This window comes from Squalius cephalus (genome assembly GCF_949319135.1).
Source record: "Squalius cephalus genome assembly, chromosome: 3".
NCBI classification, from domain to species: domain Eukaryota; kingdom Metazoa; phylum Chordata; class Actinopteri; order Cypriniformes; family Leuciscidae; genus Squalius; species Squalius cephalus.
Window position 1 is genome coordinate 16,980,688 of NC_137124.1, and position 21,564 is coordinate 17,002,251.

General features: G+C 36.7%; 2 protein-coding genes across 6 annotated transcripts in view; one reads left to right on the forward strand and one right to left on the reverse strand.

The window, feature by feature from the left end:
* The window catches only part of poln (polymerase (DNA directed) nu), a 39,657-nt gene extending 32,971 nt beyond the window's left edge, over positions 1–6,686 (forward strand). For 2 of the 5 annotated variants that reach the window (XM_079865175.1, XM_079865176.1), the window contains exons 20-25: positions 595–726; positions 3,482–3,592; positions 3,670–3,745; positions 4,649–4,716; positions 5,132–5,193; positions 5,562–6,686. In XM_079865175.1, the coding sequence (XP_079721301.1) occupies positions 595–726; positions 3,482–3,592; positions 3,670–3,745; positions 4,649–4,716; positions 5,132–5,193; positions 5,562–5,654 (542 nt within the window). In that variant the 3' untranslated portion in view covers positions 5,655–6,686. Of the gene's footprint in view, positions 1–594; positions 727–3,481; positions 3,593–3,669; positions 3,746–4,648; positions 4,717–5,131; positions 5,194–5,561 lie in introns of those variants that run through there. The other 3 variants (XM_079865177.1, XR_013820437.1, XR_013820438.1) reach the window with 3 other exon arrangements.
* A 2,623-nt stretch (positions 6,687–9,309) lies between these two features.
* nat8l (N-acetyltransferase 8-like) lies at positions 9,310–19,163 on the reverse strand. The gene is made up of 3 exons (XM_079865178.1): positions 18,702–19,163; positions 17,323–17,487; positions 9,310–12,257 (listed from the first exon to the last, which is right to left on the reverse strand). Exons 1-3 carry the CDS (start codon positions 19,006–19,008, stop codon positions 11,890–11,892), a joined length of 840 nt encoding a protein of 279 aa, XP_079721304.1. The 5' UTR covers positions 19,009–19,163; the 3' UTR covers positions 9,310–11,889.
* Between the last annotated feature and the right edge of the window lie 2,401 nt (positions 19,164–21,564).

Here is a 21,564-nt window from a genome sequence, read left to right on the forward strand (position 1 = left end):
GGCAAAGCTGGATTTTTTGCATTTCCTTCAGAAATTATTCTGATATGCTGATTTGGTGCTCAAGAAACATTTCTTATTATTATTATCAGTGTTGAAAACTGTCGGCTGCTTAATATTTTTGTGGAAACAGTGATACTTTCTTTCAGGATTCTTTGATGAATAGAAAGTTTAAAAGAACAATTTATTTGAAATACAAATCTTTTGTAACACTATAAATGTATTTTTTTCTTTTCAATATAATGTGTCCTTGCTAAATAAAAGTATTCATTTATTTAAAAAAAAAATCTTAATGACCCCAAACTTTTGAACTGCATTGTACATGTTATATCACATATTACGCAATATCAGAAGTTATAGTTAGTGGTCAAACTTAGTGCTCTCATGTTTTTATCACTTTTTTTGTCAGGGTAGTTGTTGCCATAGCAACATTGGGAGAATGGATTTAGCCTTTTTCTCACCAATAATTCTGTGCCTCACCTAATTTTGTCTTTTTTTGTCTCACCTTGAACTGTTTTAAGCTTGGAATATTTCTGTTCTCATGCTGTTGTCCACTGACACTCTCTCCCTCTTTCTCGCACACACCATCGCACACAGGAAGAGAGCGGTTATCAAGTATTCTGGGTGTGAGTGCAGAGGAGGCGAGCCGTTTTCAGGACTCTTTCCTACAGACGTACAGAGAGGTGCCGGCCTTCATCCAGCACATCATCCAGCACTGCCACGAACACGGTGTGTGTGATAAATGGAGAGTAGAAACTAGGCAGCACAGCAGCTGACGCTCACTTATAAAACTCAGTGTTTAGAGCTGCCGTTAGGACACACTTTTACTGATATTACACACATCATGTTTTTTACACCACTGTGTGAACTTTTGCTGCACAGTTACGTTTGCTGCTGCCATTTATATTCTATCTACGTTCTCCTCAGTGTTGCTTAAAAAGATCCAGCAGGCAGGTTACTGGCCATATTTACTATTATTATCAAATTTGAAATGTAAATTTAGTTTGGTGTGCTGTATTGGCATGATAAATGATAATACATTGTATGCCAATGTAGAATAGAGGAAAATGCAAGACAGTTAAGTAGAAGTAAGCTAACATTATAATAGTTATAAATGATTAATCATGATTGATTTAAAAGCTAAAAATAATGAAAAGATACTATAGTAATGGCATATTTAAGCTTGCTACATCTTCGTCAGGCATTATCATATTGAGTCTGATAAACAGAGTTATCTTACTACTGTGATGTACAGTGCTTTGTGTTTACTTTTATATAAACTGGTTAGTAGTAACAACCAATGGGTATCTTTTAACTGGCAATGGAGTGGAAAATTATTGTCCTTGAAAGAAATCTTCTCCATGTCAGCTGAAATTTAAAGGGGACATGAATATTATGCGAACTAAGAGAGAAAGCATTCCCTCTTATCAATGAAAAATTACTGAGACTTTACCTTTGACATTAGACATTACCTTTGCTATCAAACATTTCATAGGTTTCACTGTATTGTATTGTATTCAATCAGAAAATCAGTCAGATAGAATCCCAAAAATATATATTTATTGTCGGTGTTCCTGTTCTAATAGCTGATGATCTTGTTTAGTGCATTCTGTAAATTCACATATAGGTTATAAAATGAGTGTTCAGAGTTACTCATCAAACAGGCACCTCAGAATGTGAAACTGAAGGTCCAGGACTGCAAGTTCCAGCCAAGTGCGCTCATTACACGATCAATACTGGAGATATTGACATTCCTGCACAGCAACAAAACACCTGCTATCATTTTGCTGGGAAATTTATCAGGTTTTGAGAGGGAAGAAAGATATTCAAGAAAATGAAATTGAGAAGGGCTTTAAAGCCTGAGCTTTCTCTCTCTGTTCTAGAACAGGGTGTTCCAGTAGGAGTCTGATAGTGTCTAATCTTCCATTCAGGGAGACTTTATGTGCTGTCTTTTGATTTGGAGAGTTGATTTTATGTAGTTTAATGTGAAAGAGACAAGACTGATACAGGATCTTTCTCAGAGGTGAAAAGTAGAATTACTTATTACCTGCTGATGCATGCTTTGATGGAGGGCCTGAACTACAGTGACCCCAAAAGGTATTTGGAAACTTAATGGGATAGTTCATCCAAAAATTAGTATGTCATCATTTACTCACACCCATGTTGTTCCAAACCTGTATCTTACTTATGTGAAACTATTAAAGAAGATATTTTGAGTAATTAAATTTTTTTTTTTTTTTTTTTTTTGTCCATATGGAAGTCTGTGGTCACCAAAATAGTTTGGTTACCAACATTATTCAAAATATCTTTTTTTGTGTCTCGTACGATGACAGAATTTACAAAAACGTATGCGTGTCATTTCATAAAATATCAAATTAAATGACATTTATTTTCAAAGAAATACAACATAAACTCACTTATGATGCAACAACTTTTACAAAAAGAGGTTTGGACAATTTCTGCTTGTCAAATAGTATGGTAATTAATCTGACCTGCTAGGACGCCTGCCTGAATTTGAGGGTAGTTGATGTCATACATCCCCTGAAATGGTCACAGTTGGTTAGAAATGCAAATACAGTTTTATTGTATATTGGTTTTATATTTTATGTAATGCAATGAAATAAAATGAAGTGTCTTAAAGGGATAGTTCACCCAATAATGAAAGTTCTGTTGAAACTTGCGTTGTTCCAAACCTGTGACTGACTGACTTCTGTGGAACCCGAAATATTTTATTTATTTTTAATATTATTTTATATATATATATTTTGGCCATATAATACTTTCTCTTTTTTTTGGACCCCACTGAATTTTCTTTGTATGGACAAAAATAGTTAATTTCACAAAATTGTCTTTTGTGTTATGTAGACACACAGGTTTGGAATTATGTTGGGGGTGAGTAAATTTTGACACTTTTTTGTTGTTGTTGGGTGAACTATCCCTTTAAGTGTCCAAATATATGTGGCCACTGTATGTTAATTCAGCACACAAACTTGGAAATGTGACATGAACGGGTGATGACTTACTGTCATACACTTCGATAAGGATACGCCAGTCAAACATTTCACATTTGACAAAACACACAGAAACAACACACGTGCTCATAATCCTCAATAGCAGAGAAACACAGTAGCACATTCCAGTGATGTCTCATTAGTGTTGTCAGTACATATGATGTGCCCACACTGAGCCACACACATTCCTGAACACTTACACATATACATGCAGTGGTCTCTCTTTGTGTCCCATAACTCCTGGCGTCTCTGTGCTTCTGGGAAAAAGATTTTCCAAATGAGTCCACCAGCTGACCTCACTCTTTTCCATCAGGGGTTTATGCGTAAAGCTTTTGACCTATTGTCTGCCTTACCCCGGAATGCACTGGCATGAGTGATTCGTAAAGAGTCTGTGTGTGAATGAGTGACTGAGTATAATAAGGTTGAAAGTGTGTATAAGTTGCTGTGTATGTTCTTTCTTATTGATGCCTTAGGATTTGTGAAGTCCATAATGGGAAGGCGCCGTTCCCTCCCTCACATTCACTCTGCTGACTGGAGCCTTCGAAACCAAGCAGAGAGACAGGCCGTCAACTTTGTACTACAGGGTATTGTGTGTTTCTACTTGTGTTTGTAATGTGTGTGGCATTTGTGATTGTCACAATGACTGTGTGTGATTCTTCAGGCTCAGCTGCAGACCTAGCCAAAATGGCCATGATCAAAATCTGCTCTCAAGTGTCTTCTGCCTCTAACACTGCCAGGTACATCCATCCATTCATCCATCCAGTTTTCCACTCCCTCTTATAATCCCATGTGTATCTTAATACTACATTTTGTGTTTGGGAAATTCAGGTTCAATTAGTTAAATAGATTGTTCCCACTAAATACTGCCATCATTTACTCACCATCGTGTTGTTCCAGACCTGTATGACTCTCTTCTGTGGAACATAAAAGAAGATACTTTGATGAATGTTGGTAACCAAACTGCTTTGGTGACCACTGACCTGAATGAGTAAACACTGAGAAATGCTGTTTCTTTTATCTTCCACAGAAGAAAGTCAGTCATACAGGTTTAGAAAGACATGAAGATATCAATAATCAATAATTTTTGTGAACAATCCCTTAAATGCATTAGGCATCATTCACTAACAATGAACAGTACTTTTGCAGAATTTATTAGTCTAGGTTTATGCTAATTTAGACATGCTAATACATTTTTAAAATTACAAGTTTATAAATTATATATGTATTTTATTATTTCTTCTCCACAGATATCTTTACTTTCTCTTTCTGCATATCCCTTGATATTCTTTGTCTTTCTCTCTTAGCCTATCTGTGTGAATCACTCAACTTGCAGTGCAGCTCTATATTACAGTCATTTATCTTTGTTAGCATCTCTCTATCCCTCCCTCTTCATTCTATCTCTTCACCCCTCCCTCCAAGTCTCTTTCGATTCCTCTCAGTGAGTATTATGAGATATGTCTGCAGTAGATGGCATCCAGACCAATGTAGAGCAATAAGATTACTGAACCTTTTAATGTAATATTGGCGTCACATTCCAGAAACTAAACGCATCATGGTTTAGTGGTCATGGTCTGGTCATTACATCCCCACGTTAAGATTGATAGTTCTGTTCTAGTTTCTGTGTGTCTTGATCTTTTTAGGCTGGTAGCTCAAATCCATGATGAGCTGCTGTTTGAAGTGGAGATCTCACAATTGGAACAGTTTGCTGGTGAGGGAAACCTCACATGACCTGTTATATGAACATGAAAGGAATATTCTGGGTGAAATACAAGTTAATAAGTTCTGTGTAAATTATCTCTGAATTATTTTCTGTGGTAATCAGTCTTATTTTAATAAAATTTCTATACTATTATAGTTTTTATTGATCATTTGATTTAGCTTTTTTATATTTTAGTTTAATTTGTAGTTTATTATGTGCTTTTATTAGTTTTATTAGATCCCCGAAACGCAATCAGTTAGTTTAACAAAAAAGTTTTAATAATTTTAGTTAGCTCTAATAACTATGGTGGTAATTGACATGCAGATGCTGTCAAAAGAGCATAACTAGTATTTTACCCAGAATATTAGTTTAGAGACAAAAAGTGATTTCCATTCAAAATTGTGAATCTTATGTTGGTGAACAGTGCTGGTGAAGACGACCATGGAATCTCTTCAGCACATTGCAGATTTGGAAGTGAATATCTCTGTAAGTGAACATCCACACAGCTTTATTTAAAAGACAATCATTTATCTTAGTATGAAGACGAGCTTCTGGATGTAGAGAACATGCTGTGATCTATTCAGAGTCTTCGTTGTTGCTTCAGAAGCATTTTATTGCTCTAATAGAAGCCTTAATCATATCAGACAGACTATCAAACAGATTTGTCCACTACAAAGGTGATTTGCTGTGTCACAGCGTTTGATTGGTAACCTAATTAAGCTGAATTACATTTCCAGATGGCCTTCCATCCTACAGCCTGACTTTAATTTACTATAAAACTAAATGATCCAGCAGATGTAGGTCAATAGATATAGATGATCTAGTGATGGCAGTTCATTTCTTTCTATTCTCAGGTGCCCCTCAAAGTCTCACTGTCCACAGGACGGTCATGGGGCTCAATGTGCGAGATGAACCTCCCCTGCACCACTACAGCTACTTCTGTCTGAGTCTCCCGCTCTTCCTCGCCATCCTGTTACTATGGTAACCGAGCTGCTGCAGTTCCCAATTCTTGTTTCTTGCTGATGTATCCGAGGGCAACGGTAGGAGCAGGCTGGATCGTACCAGTTTCTATTTTGGGGGGCTTCCCTTCATTAATTTTTAGCCTTTCACTGTTATTCTGTTGTTCTTCTCTCTGTTCAGAGGCTTATATCCCTTTGCATGAGAATATAAGTAGCTAATAAATCTTTGTTCTTTGTTCATTTTCAATGTTTGTGCATCTTATATTCAATAAATCTGTCAACTCACATATTCAGTGAATAAATAAACATGAGCCTCTGTCCAGAACAGGCTTCATTTCAGCTGTATTACTGGCAGTGCTATCTGTTTCTCAGCTGCTATGATGGAACGTCTGTCTCCTGATGAATATTAATAAACTCAGTCCTCATTTAGTGAGTCTCACTCACTCCATTTTAAACCTGTTAATCTTATCTCTTCCATTTCCACGGCACCTCACAACTCGTTTAGCAGCACCCGCTGGCCTTTCTCACGTGTACACAGTCCACACACACACTGACCCAGATTTTCAGTGTCCGTCTGTGGCGTCAGATCTTGTGCCCCTTCGTAATGCCCCCTATCAATACAAACACACCCTTGAAAAATGTTCCAGTCTCTGTGCTTGTTGCTGTTGTGTTTTTAAAAGCTATAAGTTACCCTCTCTGAATGTCATATCACTGAAAGCCTGTCTTAAAGGTCTGGCACTGAGAGTAGATACATTTTACCATGCTAGGTCACGATCTGTTTGTTCTTTCTCAAAATCATTAATTAATGCTCAGTACTCACTGAGAATTGGCATAGAAGATCCTTTAGAATGTGTAATGGGGGTCAATAATGAGATCAAGTTTTGCACAAATTATTTGAGCCTTGCATGTTACTTATGATTATGAACTGTTTTATGGCTTTTTTTGTGCAAATTTTTCATTTGCTGAAATCAAAGGTCCCTTCAAAGGCCACTGCTTTAAGAGGTATATAATGTTGCCCTTATTTAACCAGACTTTGTCATTTTTGAATGTACATTTGTACGTGTACGCATGCAACTTCAGACACGTGCACAAGCTTTATGCATCATTCCTTTAATTGATACAGTATGTACATCCTTTTCTTTCATAAATCAGGAAAACTTTTCTTTACATCTTTACAAAGTTCCTGTGTATCGAGGAAATGAAAGAAAAAGAGAAAAGGTGGGAACGTAAACAGCAGTTTAAAAAAAAAAAATCCAAAGGAAACCCAGGCAGTACAATGATTTGAGACTCAAAGAACCAGGTGATCACTGCGACCAAACAGGTAAAGCAAGGTCAGATTTACCGTGCTGAAAACTAAAACCTCCCTTTTCTTTCCCCAAACTCCATTCTGCCCATTATCATACTAAAACCAGCCCCATTTTGTTGCTACTGACCCGCCCCATGTATGGCTGCATATCATTTCCCTGCTGTGCTTTGTATGGGCTTGTTTCTATAGTAACAGGCAGCCAATGACTGAAATGTGTTTAACACACTGACAAAATGGGGCAACTAATGTCAACTCATACCAGAATCTGTAAACGAGCATTTCTAAAGCAAAGAAAAATGTGTTACTCCCAACTTGAGAAATTGTTTTAGTGCCCTACATTTCCAAAGTAATTTCCAAAGTGATTTACCCATAAATTAGCCATTTTTTTAAATAATTAGTAACCTGCCGGCACTTTGCAATGCTTCTAAGAGCCCCTAATAAGTGCTAAGAGGATGCAGGGACTCTGAAAGTTACTTTTGCTTCTCTGACTGGCACAAATGTAAGCAGATTGTATAGTTAGAATTGTCTCAGTTTGCAGTTGTTTCCCAAAGTGTATTATTGTTGTTGTTGTTGTTGTTGTTGTTGTTGTTTTTTGTAAACGTCTTAATTATATTCATATAGTTTCTGTTACAAAACGATGACAAAATGTCCCCAAATGCTATTTACAGTAAATTACACTTTACAGCTTTACATATATTAAAATGTTAATAAAAAAGGTTAATTGTTCAAGAAAAATCATAAAGCTTTGTTAATATGAACCTGTGCGTATTGTGCCACTTGTAAAACTGGCTGTGTGGTGTTGATTGCCGTCACAGATTGTTGGAAACTGCACTCCTCGTGGATCAGGAGACAGTGGACTTTTAAGACCAACCAATTGTGGTTCAGAGCTTGACGTAACTTTCAGAGGCCCGTGACGTCACTCGGTCACAAAGGGTTCTCGCTTATTTTTGTGGGTACAACATAAAAATCCACCATAAACTGAAGAATTCAAGATGCAAGTAAACATGTTAGTTGTAATTAGAATTAAGGAAATATAAAAGAAATGAGAATATACAAAAAAGAAAATTCACATTCACACTTTGTCAGGCCTTGGCTTGCCCATGGTGATGTTGCTGTGCCATTACTAATAACATCTTGGCGACTGTCACCAGTAAAGTATGAGGGATTGAACATCAATGCAGCATTTGAACATTTATATAATCTCATGGATCATGTTCTTGTTATGTTTGTTTTTTCCCAACTGTGATACTTTGCATTATTGCTTTATAAAATGGCACATAGGCTTGATTTCCCAATGAATTCTACAAAGATGAGTTTATCTTAAAGACAAATGTCAAAATAAGGAAATATAGCAAACATCTCAACTTTGGCAAATGCAACTTTTTAAGAAATACTGTTGATACATTGTAGTGAATCATAGATAAGCACATGAGACGAACCCTTCTTTTTTTTAAATCAACAAAAAAAAATCAGAAAGTTGTGCTACAAGTGGCACTACCTCCTTAGCACTTGAATTCACAATAAGTGAGTGCGTTCAACCCCAAAAAGAATGAAAGGAGAAGGAAGCAGCTCCACATTTTGGTGTCTTGGCTTGTTCCATGCTTCACCTGAAGGGTGATAGTGATGCAGCAAGACCATCTACCATCTTGAATCTTCTCTGACTTCCTTCTCTGTTAAGTGAAACATTCTTAGCAGCCATCTTATTCATGCAGGTTACCAAGGTCAATCTGAATGCCTTATCAACTGTTCTTTCTAACACTACTGTATAAGAATGCACTTTATTTCTGTGTTGTTGTTTTTTGAGACTTGGGTAAAACACCAGATTTTGTCTTGCGTAACTTAACTTGGCCGCTGTCTTGAGCACTGCTCCAACTTTCAAAGACATTCACCAGCCAATCGAGTCACCAGTCTAAACCCACATAGGACACTAACTGTACTGTATATATAAATCCAACTGAATTGAGCCATTAGCATGTGCAAACGTTTTAGCATTGTGCAAAACAAGCGGCGTGATCAGGAACTGGTCAACATGTTAGTTAAACACAAGCAGTCACACAATCATGGTGTTCTTGCACTTACTTGCAATTTTAGCATTACAATAAGGCTGTCTTCAATCTGGCAACAATACATGCACCTTATAGATAAAATTCCCAATCCCATGCTAACTGCATTCGGAATAATAAGTTAAGGATTTTCAAGGCAGTTGCTCTACAGAAGAATAACACTCATAGCAAAATACCTCAATTACATCAAACACTGTTCAAATCTGGATCTTCAAAATACATCATACTTTGCTAACTGCCATGTACATTCAAATCTGCCAGCTCTCTGGTACTGATCTGGTACTGATTTCTAAATGTGGAATTGAACTTCATGCTCCTTGTATATTTTCATACTGCATTACATTTGTGTTTGATCGTTTTGGCAATTGTTTCACAAGATATCAGGTTAGCCTGTTTGCTTGGGGTTTTACACAGGAATTCATGTTTAAACATCCCATCACAGATTTGATCAGCCTAACCTTTCTTCTTAAGGATATTGGTGCATTCAAATATCCATTCAATGAGTCCATTTTAAGGGAGACAGGTGAATGCTATGTCTAATTTGACTGGCACACGCAACTGGCAAAGTTGTGTCTACAGATTTGCTTTCTTGGTGCCTTGTTCATTTCAAACCACATGGCTAAAATAGGGACGTCCTCAAGTAAAGTGAGAAGCGTCACGTCACTTATCTGTAATCAAAACAGCGCATTCAGTTAAATAATTTTCAAGGCCTTCTTAATGATAAAAAAGAACATCTCGCAATATCCTAAAAGATGACAATAACTCAAGAATTTTAGAATGAACAAAAATTACATAGAAAAAAAGAAACAGCTCCACTTTTAAGACTTGCCATGTTAAATATGGTATTTTCTTGCTCATTTTTCATTCAAAGACGTTTCATGCAACAACAATTTCTTTGAACAATGAAACACATATTTGTTATATGTTCAGTTAAAAAAAGAAGAAGCTTGTTTTACATATTTTTAAATATACTTCTTTTCCAGGGCAGGCACCGTACGCACAAACCAGGTACAGAGGCATGCCACATACTTGCATTGCTCTTGCATTCTACTATTGGCAGCTGTGATGTCATTGAAGCAGCAAGCTGGTGGGTAATCCTATTGTTTGGTTGACCCCGCCCATCTCACATTCTAAGCCATGCCCACAACTCTCCACACTGCTACTGTGACATCACAGAAGAATGGGGATAGATAGTACAAGCTAGAATGGGGAAAAGGGCGGTGCAACAAGACTCTGTGGCGCATGCAGAGAGAGGTGGGTGGGGGCGTAAAGGAGGGAGAGGTCTGGCCCAGGGTTGCAGTTAGATTTTTGGATGGGGGTGGGGTTAAAGTCAAGGAAAACTGGCAATGACCATGTTTGTTTTTGTTTTTTGCACTACATGTTACTACTATGTATTTTAAATCACATTTAGTTTCTTAACTTTATACAACATTGTCACAGATGAGGCTTTTTGTGGTTTGTCTCTCTCCCTCTGCTGGTACTGTGATAGGAGGATAGAGACGGAGAGAGATTATGGGTATGTCTTATATGTATGTTTTCAAACATTTTACATATACATTGAGTAGGTGCAGAATATAAAGCCTTAGATATTGTATACTTATACAATCCTTTTTTATATATTTATCCAAATTTAGATTTGTGCCTAGTTTAAGTTCAGGTTTATCATCATATTGTTGCCTTTATGCCACCCAAGTTTAATTCAAATACACTTGGAGTCTGATCGCATTTGTTTTTGCTTTTTTTTGCTTTGAAGGAGCGATATCAGACAGCGTTTGAGCAATTTTGTATTTTTTACCAAACCAAATTATCCACAAAGTATACAAAAGTTTAATCAAGTCATTATTAAAGCTTCATCAAATCAGTACACCAATAGATGTGAATATGAAATGTGTGTACACTAATAGTCAGATTTCAAGTGAATTTAGACTTTTGTAAACGTGAATTTCACTGACAACAACTTTAATGTCAGCCAAATGAAGAGTAGAGAAACATTTGTTTCTTTTTGGTTTTCTTTAACATGAAGGAGTGTTAATGTTTTTCTGGTTATTTCTTAATGTTGAGGCTCAGCTAATGTTGCTGTGGCTCAGCACTAGGAACCTGCTTAACCATCAAAACAAATCAAGATTGTAATCTATTAAACAAGGGGTGCTTCAGGATATAAATCACTGGCTTTATAATATACCACATTTCTAGCTGTTTTTGTTCATCAGTTTGACACAGTTGAAAATACTGTGCTTTGGACTAAAAGTTACAATTGGATGGACTTTTTGACTCCACCAGACTGCCGCTGTTGCAACGTTCAAATGTACTTCGTCAAGAGGAAGGTGGCATCAGACATGGTGGATCGATCTTTACTGCCTCCTTCCCTCCAGTTCCTACATCCACTGCTTCCTGAACTGTTTTATAGTGGTCTGTGCTACTCTGTGGATAGGCCTATAGGATGGATTGGAAAAAGGTCAAAGACAGAATTAAGCTGCCTTGGTTAATTTATGTGTTTTAAGGGAGACTGTCACTGCGAACAAATTCACATTATATCAGAATAAGATCAAATCATTTGGGGCTATTCAATTGTTCATGGTGTTTCAGGGAAAGATGACCATGAAAAGAAAGTCTAAGAGCAGAAACGTCAAATGTGGTCAAAGAAATTAAATGTCCCACTAAACCCCCTCAAAAACAATGAGCATAAAAACGAATAAAAATAAAGGTTGTAGGAACAGATATGACTTTTTAAAAACGAAACAAAAACATAAATAAATAGGTAGAAGAAGAGGACCGGGTCAGTGGGTGGTTCAGGGTCATTGCCGGCATTGTCGTTTATATTCTATCTTCTGCGCTTATGTTAACCCTCTGTCTCTCACTCTTCGTGAAGCTGCAATCGGTACCGACTATAGCGAATTTGGAAGAAGAGCCTCTCCAGCGGTGAACGGGTCATTCCTGGCAGCGTGTGGTCATCAGTATCCCCCACTCGCCGGAAACCCAAAGACTCGTACAGCTTGTGGGCGGCCATCTTGACTGCAGTTGTTCCCAGAACCACGGCTGAGTAGTTGTTTAACATGGCAAATTCTAGAACTCGCCGACCCAGGGCCTTGGCGATGCCTTTTCCACGGAAGCGAGAGTCCACAGACATGCGACGGAGCTCCAAGGTGTTGTCATCTTCTCGACCTTGCGCTGCCACGATGCCCACCACCTGGCCTTGCAAAACTGCCACCCAGAAACAAGAGCCTGTGGGAATCAAAACAAAGAAGATATTCAGTTTTTGTCTTTAGAGTAAACATTTGCCAGCTAATTGTAAAAATCTAGCATACTGTATGATCTAGTTTTCATTTAATTATTTTGACTAAGAGCTTTTTCTGCCTACTAAGGGTCATGCTTATTTTCATCTGCATTCAGATTCTAGTATTCATCATGGTATAGGCTGCTCTTCAACACCCCTCATCGTTAGATCATCAAGCCAATCAATTTATTCAGTTCTAGACTAATAAAAATCTATTTCTCACATTATATAGTTGACAATCAATGATTCAGTTGAATAAGCCTGGCAAAGTAGCTGATGAGAGGGGTTATTAAGAAGCAGCGACTATGCTTTTGTTCAAAAGATGTGCTGCACTGAAATTGCAAAGCAGAATTAAACTCTTTTTAAATATGTATTTTATGTTTTTGGTTGGCTAAAAAATTGTTTACCTGGAGATGTAAAGCAATGTGCATTAGTGTGAGTACAGATTACTAATAGGTTGTGTTCTGAAATGTGAAACCACATTTAAGCACACTGTGTTGCAGTCAGTATTTATGGATCATGCCAGTTCATTTCATTTCCGATTGCCTGGAATTACAGATGTCCGAGTGTGCCATCAACAGAATATGAACCTGGGAGACATGTTTATGATTGATTTGTTGTAATTTTGTCATATTTATCTTACTAATCTTTTAATAATTATGCTTAGGGAAAACCTTTTAAAATAAATTGTTTACAATTTTTTCAGAGGAAAAGTCATAAAAATGTGCACCATCAAATGAGTTTCAAAGCTATTTGTAAGACCCATGATTGATGTAAGTAAAACCTGCTGATTACGTCACTACTGATGACTTGCATCAGTAATGCTAAGAATTTATTTTGCATATTTTTTTCCTTTTGGGCAAGCCAACTGTCAGCTTTAGGTCAGATTCTTGTTTCAACAGCAGAGGAGCACAGATTACGGTAATTCTACTCTTAAACATTGTATTTTATGTCATGCTTGTGAGGCTCAGCTCTGTTATAAATAACTAAATTACTTACTGAGTTGCAGTGAGATAGGAGATAAATACGGTGAGGGGGCAGGACTGTCACATCTGTGCCATAGAAGCTGCAAAGACTACAAATACACAAGGACGCGACTGAGCTCTGGATTCTCCAAGACATAAGAAGTATAGCAGGAAAAGGCAAGTCTGAACCGATACGTTTTCAATGACTTGATGTTATCTTTTATCATGCATACTAATAATTGGTTCAGTATTTGAACTTTCTATTTTCTGTTAAGAATCATGTTTCTGGCATGAGGTCGATTAACTTCTCTGACATACTCTCCTATGTCTTACAAGATTAACCCCTCCCTGTTCAACACATGTTCTTAAGCATCTAGTCAATACCATCTTCTAAAATCTCTCGCCATACTGTGTGCAAAAAAAAAAAAAAAAAAGTCATTTAAAGAATCAGTTGAACATTAAATAAAATCACAACATTATATCAAAAACCGCAAGTGTAATATTTATGTAAAGAAGGATTAGTTAATTAGTGACGATAGCCGGGAGAACTAAACATTCAAATGCTTAGGCCTGTGATATTAATCTATACTGTGTTCCAAATTATTAAGCAAGTTTTTCAAAGAAAGAGTTTGTTTTATTTCTCCATATTTATTTAGATAACTGGTATCAATCAGTCAGTTTAAAAAAAAAGACAAATGCCCGGTCTACTTAGGTAAATGGAAACCCTACGTAAATGGGTTGTTCCAGATTATTAACATAAAACACTGCACATTGGTCCATTTACAAATATAAATGTTTTTGCTAAAGCAATGTTAATTGTGTTCTTAATTTGTTTCTTTTCTTTTTTTTAAAATAATTAATATAACAAAAAGAACCGATAAGAATACCATTAAAGTACCTGATCGATAAGCCGTATCGGTAAGAGTAGTAAAACCTCGATGATACCCATCCCTAGTCATGACTGCAGTAGCTTCAGGGCTGAGGAGCACTATTAATCACTGTGGTCCTGTTGTACACTCATTAGTTTTGCTACACCCCCCTCGCCAGCTGTCTGATAACTGCTTTGTTTGTGTGTCTATGTACCATTCAAACGGAGAAAAATAACATTCGCCAATAAAATTATTACAATCCAATTAAATCCTGATCAAGTCCCGCTTCACATTATTTCCTGCTGAATATGCAGTTTTAGGCATCACATTAAGGAAATTAAATGTCACAAATGCCATATCATTAATGACTAGTGGGGAGCATAACAGATCTGTTTGTGTATTTTCCACATATTAAAGAGGTGTCTTCCTGTCCAAACTAGTCATCTTTTTCATGTATATCACTATGGTGCTGTATATTATGGGGTACTCCTTGTGTTTTAAGTATCTGACAAAAACCCTGTCTCTTTAAAAATAAAAGCCCACTTCAAATAGATATTGAGTGCATTAAAGAAACATCACCCTGACAGATAACCCATATATTCTTTACCATTCCCTCCTCAGATGCAGGATTCCACATTAGCATAGCAAGAGAGAAAATCCCTTGGGAGAATCCTTTGTCTGCATGCTGCTACTAAACAAAACTACCACACATACCCACAGCGGGGCTTTGATTCACACCTTCCCCCATTTCCTGACCCTAGTCTTCAATTCTCTCTTTTACTTGATGCAGGACTAAATAAGAAGCTTGTACGTACAGAAACTGTCTGCGCTAAGGACTGACAGCTATTTTTATATATATATATATAAACTATTTGATTCAACAAGGATGCATTAAATTGATAAAGTAACAGTAAAGATGTTTATAATGTTTAAAAAAGATTTCTATTTCAAATAAATGATGTTATTTATAATTTTCTATTCATCAAAGAATCCTGACAAAAAATTATTGGTAAGATTCTTTAAAGAAGTCTCTTATGTTCACCAAGGCTGCATTTTTTTATCAAAACAGTAAAAAAATATATATTTATATGAAATATTATTACAATTTGCAATAACTGTTTTCTATTTTAATATATTTTAAACTGTAATTTATTTCTGTGATGGCAAAGCTGAATTTGTCAGCAAGTCTTCAGTGTCAAGGGATCCTTCATAAATCATTCTGATATGCTGGTTTGTTGCATAAGAAACATTTCTTATTATTAACATTGTGTTAGTTTCCACAAAAATATTAAGCAGCACAACTGTTTACAACATTGTTTTTCAAGATTCTCTGATGAATGAACAGCATTTTTTAAATATAATTTTTTGTAACTTTATTATAACGTCTGATCAATTTAATGCATCCTTCCTGAGTAAAAAAAAAAAAAGAATTTCTTTAAAATATCAAATAACATCTTACTGACCCCAAGCTTTGAATGCTAGTATATCATTTTGCATCACTCACAGTGATTCTCCATGCCACATAAGATAGACTCTTAAGATATATGACCTGGCTTTACTTCTAGCGATTACAGAGAGCATTCTGATTGCCAGCGTCTGGCTGTTTGCTAAGGCAGCTGCTCTGAATTTGACCGTGAAGTTCTGCAGCAGTTTTTCATAGGCAATAAATGTCCGTCCTTACGCTGACGCTGTCTGAGGGAAGCCCATAGAATGCTAAAAGATTTCAGCCATCCAGCACTCAATCTGCACGTGCTACTACCATCTGCTAAACAATTCCAGAGCGCCAATCATACACAAGTACTGTAGGTTAAAGAACAGTTTTTATCTGCAAGGTATCAGGATACTGAAGAGCCACTACCTCCATCATTCTGTCCCTCTTCAACTGTACTTTGATTGTTATCTGCAGTATTTATTAGTATGTTTACTACTGCATCACAGTTATATGCACAATGGGATTCATTAACTGCACTGGATCTACTGCTAATTTATCCACCTGAAAGGATTTATTGTGTTTTATCACTAATCTCTAAAAGTTTGCTCTCTCTGTGCTTAAAATTGAATCATAAGTAGAAAGTTATTTTTTTATTTTGGGGTGCTTTAAAGATTATAACTGTAAATCTGAGTTTACTGCAATACAATCTGTATCAGCATTTTTTCTGTCTTCAATCAATAGGCCTTCATGACTCTCATGACTCATGAAGATTTATCCTCAAGAGCAGAACTGAGAGAGACTTCCTGCATATTTCATGAGTCTTCAGCATTAAAGCTACACATCAGATATTCAGCCCATCTTGGACTTCTAAAGTGCAGTATTTACCCTCAATTTCACAGGTACTGATCCTGAGAGTATTTGTTCTGGTGAGATAAATGGTTGATTGAGGAAGCTGGTGCATACATTGAAATATTTTTTCTCTTAAATATAGTAAGATCTAAGTATTCGTGCCTAAACATGTTATTAGATCAGCATAATTATATTTTACTACCAAGTGCCCAGGTGCTGTTTGACGTAGACATATTTATATAATATTTGATATATACATATATTGTGAATTTTTTATTTATTTATATATATATAGAGAGAGAGAGAGATAAATATAGATATATAGATATAAAATGTCACCAATATAATGAACTGCTTATAGTACCATTCAAAAGTTTGTCAGCAAGATTTTTTTAAAAGAAATTTTATTCATCAAGGACACCTCAAATTGATCTAAAGTGACCAGTAAAATGTGTTACAAAAAACTTTTTTATATATGCTGCTCTTTTAAACTTTCTATTCATCTAAAAAATCCTGAAAAAATGTATCGGTTTAAAACAAAATGTAGCAGCACATCTGTTTCCAACACTGATAACAATAAGAAATGTTACTTTGGCACCAAATCAACATTTAAGAATGATTTCTGAAGTATAATGATTTTAAACTGTAATATTTCACAGTATTAGTGTTTTTACTGAATATTGTTCAAATAATTACAGTCTTAAGAGACTGCTTTCAAAAACATAAAAAAATCTTACTGACCCCAAACTTTTGAACAGTCTGAGTGTTGTACAGGTTTGGATATACTTAAGAGAGCCAAATCTTTCAAAATAAATGTCCTCACAAATATAGCGAAACATGTTGAAAACTTTCTTGTGATAATTTTGTCAATGTTTATGTGCGTGAAATTACCCCTTACCTGTGGGTTTCATGTAATACTCCTCAATGTCAGCCATATCAGTGTGCAGAGCGCAGTCCAGGTATTCGAGAATGACTTTTCTGCTGTAGTAATAACGTGCACCCATTAGAATAAACGGTGTGCAGAAGGTCAGTGTGAAGGATTTGGTCATAACATAGCACATTACTATGGAGAAATGGAAGAAAAATAAACGACACCTGTCAGAAAAGAGAATCAAATGTTTGATTTTTGGCAGAAGAGAGACAAACAGACAACAAATGTTTACACAATTAGGAGTGTGCAGAGAAACCCTGATATACCAGGGCAGTGAGATGTAATGGAAAACAGACTAATTACAGTGTATCCTGTAATTAAAAAAAAAAAAAATTAGTAGCCTAAGTGACTTTATTCATATACGGTTGGAATTTGAATGGGCAATGGAGTGCACAATAACAGGGTCTTCATGGATGTAATTAAACTCAAGAAGATCTGAGTATGTTGGCTGTTGGCACAGGATGGCGCCCTTGAGTTGCCTACAACTGCGCATTGTTTACTGTCAACACAACTCTAACTGTAAAGTGCGTTTACAAAGTTTTTGCTATTCTAAAGAACACTTCGAGTTAGCCTTTATGCTGAATTTATCAGAGGAACAGTTGCCGTAGGTGTACCGTGATGCAGCATATTCTCTGAGCATATTTAGTATGCAAGTGTATAGACATTGTTAAAAAAAAAAAAATCATTAATTTCAGCTGTAGGGTTGTAAATAATTTTTCAATGTAGCATAAAGATACAAAAAGGTTGCTGTTTAGCCAGCTCGCCACGATGCTCACTTACACCGCCTGTCGTTGAAAATCATTAGTAAACAAGAAAATGAAATGAATCATTAAATATTATGCGTATTATTAATGGTTATCAATTCTCTGTGAATTAAACGTAATAGACCTAAACAGGCAACAACAAAAAAACACAACTTCGTGCACTAACACGAGACGTATTGTGGGGAATGTAGTGCGCTCGCGCGGGACTCATTCATTCATTCATTCATTCATGCGGCGCGCACACACACACATTCACCGGTAACGCATACTGCATGCTCTGAACTGCTGCTGTCTTTGTGACTCCTTGATATTCACTGGGATTGTATATCAAATGAAAAAGATTTCACGTGCGTAAAAAAAAAAAAAAAAAAGTTAGCTTCATCGTTTTGAACATAAAATGTATGATGATTTGAGCATAAAATGTATCAATTGGGCTCATCATTTTAGTTAGATTCTTTTCATTTTAACAATTAATATACTTACTTATGAACTCAAACAGCTCAGAGCTTATTTTCACATGTTGCAGAGGAACAATGATGAAAGCGATACTCTCATCGTATTCCCTGAATTTTGGTCACATACCTGTGAGAAAGGCATAGATAATTTGGGTTCTAGTTTGCTGTTTTAGACCCCGAAATGCCGAATTAGGTATCCGCTCCATGATTCCCTCGTTGAAGATCCGGCGCACCTCCTCATGGTCCGAGCGTTCAAATTCGCGAATAAAAACCTGGTTCCGTTTTTCAACCTTATTCTCGATCGCACTGGGAGAAGACGTCCACATTTGCGAGGAGGAAACTATAATTGAATCTTTTTTTGTCCCAGCTATGGCCTCGTGATCGTCTGCAACGATTTTAGTCTCGCAAACCATTTTGGGAGACGAACAATGCATGCAACTGGCCTGAAATTAACTGAAATTGGGGAGAAGCAAAAAAATAAATAAAAGATGGATGATGGTCTTCTTTGTTATGGAAAGAAAAAAGACTGATGTACTACTGCAACCCTGAGCTTCCTCACGACCAAGACTTGCCGGTGCATCACAAGTGGTATTTATAATGCGCCAAAGCCGCATTCAGATTCTGGGGTGTGGGTGTTCTCCTCATCTCGCTGATTGGATGCGGCGCTGTGCCACATCACGGCGGTGGGAGGTGAGAGTACAAAAGATACACAGTAACGTGTCTTTTTGAAACAGTATTTTTGCCCCCGTCAGTACACCGGCGAAATTCCTCACATGTTTGTGTTTTGGGGGGGGGGGAGTGAACCTGATGCGCTCTGGGGCGCCATGAACCCCCGCTCGCGATTGCAGTATATCTACAACGTCACGACGATGCTGCGCAACATCAGTCTGCATACATCAACGTTATACACACCGGACCTGCACATTTTACAATGAGTGTGCAGATGTCGGCGGGTTTCATTTTACCAACGTGCACTGCACAGCGTGTGTATGTGTGTGAGTGACACTTTTACTGCACTGCAATGCTACTCTTTGGTTTACATGGTTTTCATCCCTTTCTTCTTGGGACCTCTTTTCTAAATTTCTATCGCAAGAATAGCTAAACACAACTATGACCGGATTACGTCAGTACCTAGTTGTAAATGATTCAGGCTGCATATTTGTTATAGACACCCTGAAGAAATCGCCTCGATTTGAATAAGGTCGTTTTGTACAGAACTAGTTTAGACTGGATCGCCCCCGCCCTTTCTTCTTCTTCTTCTTTTCTTCCCCGACCAGACCCTCCCCCTCCAACACGAAAAGAGTCGTCTTTTTTTCTAAATGTTTGAGCAGGCTTTATCTTACATGCGCACTAATACGAAAGCGACGTTCCTCAACAATAAAAATAAAATGAAAGCGCGAGCAGGAGGCCTAATAGCTCTAGTGAAGATGCGGACTTTTCTCAGCATCAGCATCAGCGTGCACGCGGGCAGACCGGATAACGGGCGTGAGCGCTCGAGCTGTGAGCAGCACTCTTGACAGTTTGAAGACGTATTTTCATAATATTTAAGTATAGGCCAGTATAATATTTGTTAGAATTAATGTTTGCGCAGCTAAAAGCTGTGTTCTTGCTCTGTCTGAACTTGAGCCAAAAATCTTATCACAATATTTTATAATACAGCTCACTTACCTTAATCTTCAGTGAGAATGAATTAGCATATTTTAGTAATGTGCCTCCTAAATTAATAGAAAATACCATCATTGAAAATGAATCTTAACTAACTCATCAGATTACTTTTAAAAAGTGGTTGAATTGTTGGTTCCTTTTGAATAGCCTTTGAGTAGCCTACATGAGGTCACTTGTTTCTCCTTCCATTGTCCTTATTATTTAACTTGACCTTTGACCTCAGCAGTCCAGAGGGAAGTAGCAACCTCAAATGTTAGACAGCATCACAACTGCATATAGTGTGTGCTTCATTTTGCAGTAACCCTTGACCTTTCAGATTCTCAGAAATCGTAATCACTAGTGTGTGTGCGTGGCAAGGTTGGGGTTTCCGAGACACTTACTATAAGCCAAGTCTGTGTATGTAAGGCAATTCACATGCCTGCATTTAAAAATTATAATTAATTTATTGCCAGTTCTTCTTAAAGTTGCAATGTGTGACTATGTGAAATTAGAACTTTAGCACAAATATTAGAGAGCATTCCTCATACATGAGTGAATAATCTTTCTGCTTTGTGTGATTGTTATAATGGCCAGGGCCCCCCATGAATGGGTGGGCGTGCGTGCGTTTGTGCACGTGTATTGGTTTTGAACCAGCGGGTCTCTGAGTAACACTTCTCCTTTTTCTACTGGCTGTATATAATTAGCATTACTCAACTTTTCTCATTTCCAGAAATAAGAGTCAATGGTCAAGTAGATTTTACTTTAGAATATAAGAAATTAGTTTTGTGTTTCATATAGGCCTATTGTGTGATATTAGCAAGTGAGAAAGAACAACAAAATAAACCGTTTTAAACTAGAGTCTTCATAACCTTGATCTAGAAACTATAAAAAAGCACTATAGTCTACAAGATTATCTGCAGCCTTGATCATTTTGACAATAATGGCTGTCATATTTACATACACCTAACACTGTTGAAAGTCAGAAATATTTTTCGATAAAAATCTCTTCTGTTCACTATGGTTGCATTTATTTGATCAATAAAAATAGGCCTACAGTAAAAACAGTAATATTGTGAAACAAAAAATAATAAAACAGTGAAATTTAAAATAACATTTCTATTTTTAAAATATCATTTAAATGTATTCCTGTGCTGACAAAGCTGAAATTTCAGCATCATTACTCCAGTCTTCAGTGTCACATGATCCTTCAGAAATCATTCTCATATGCTGATTTGATGCTCAAGAAACATTTCTTATTACTGTTGAAAACAGTTGTGCTGCTCAATATTTTTGGGCAAACCGTGATACACTTTTTTTTCAGGATTTGATTAATAGAAAGTTCAAAA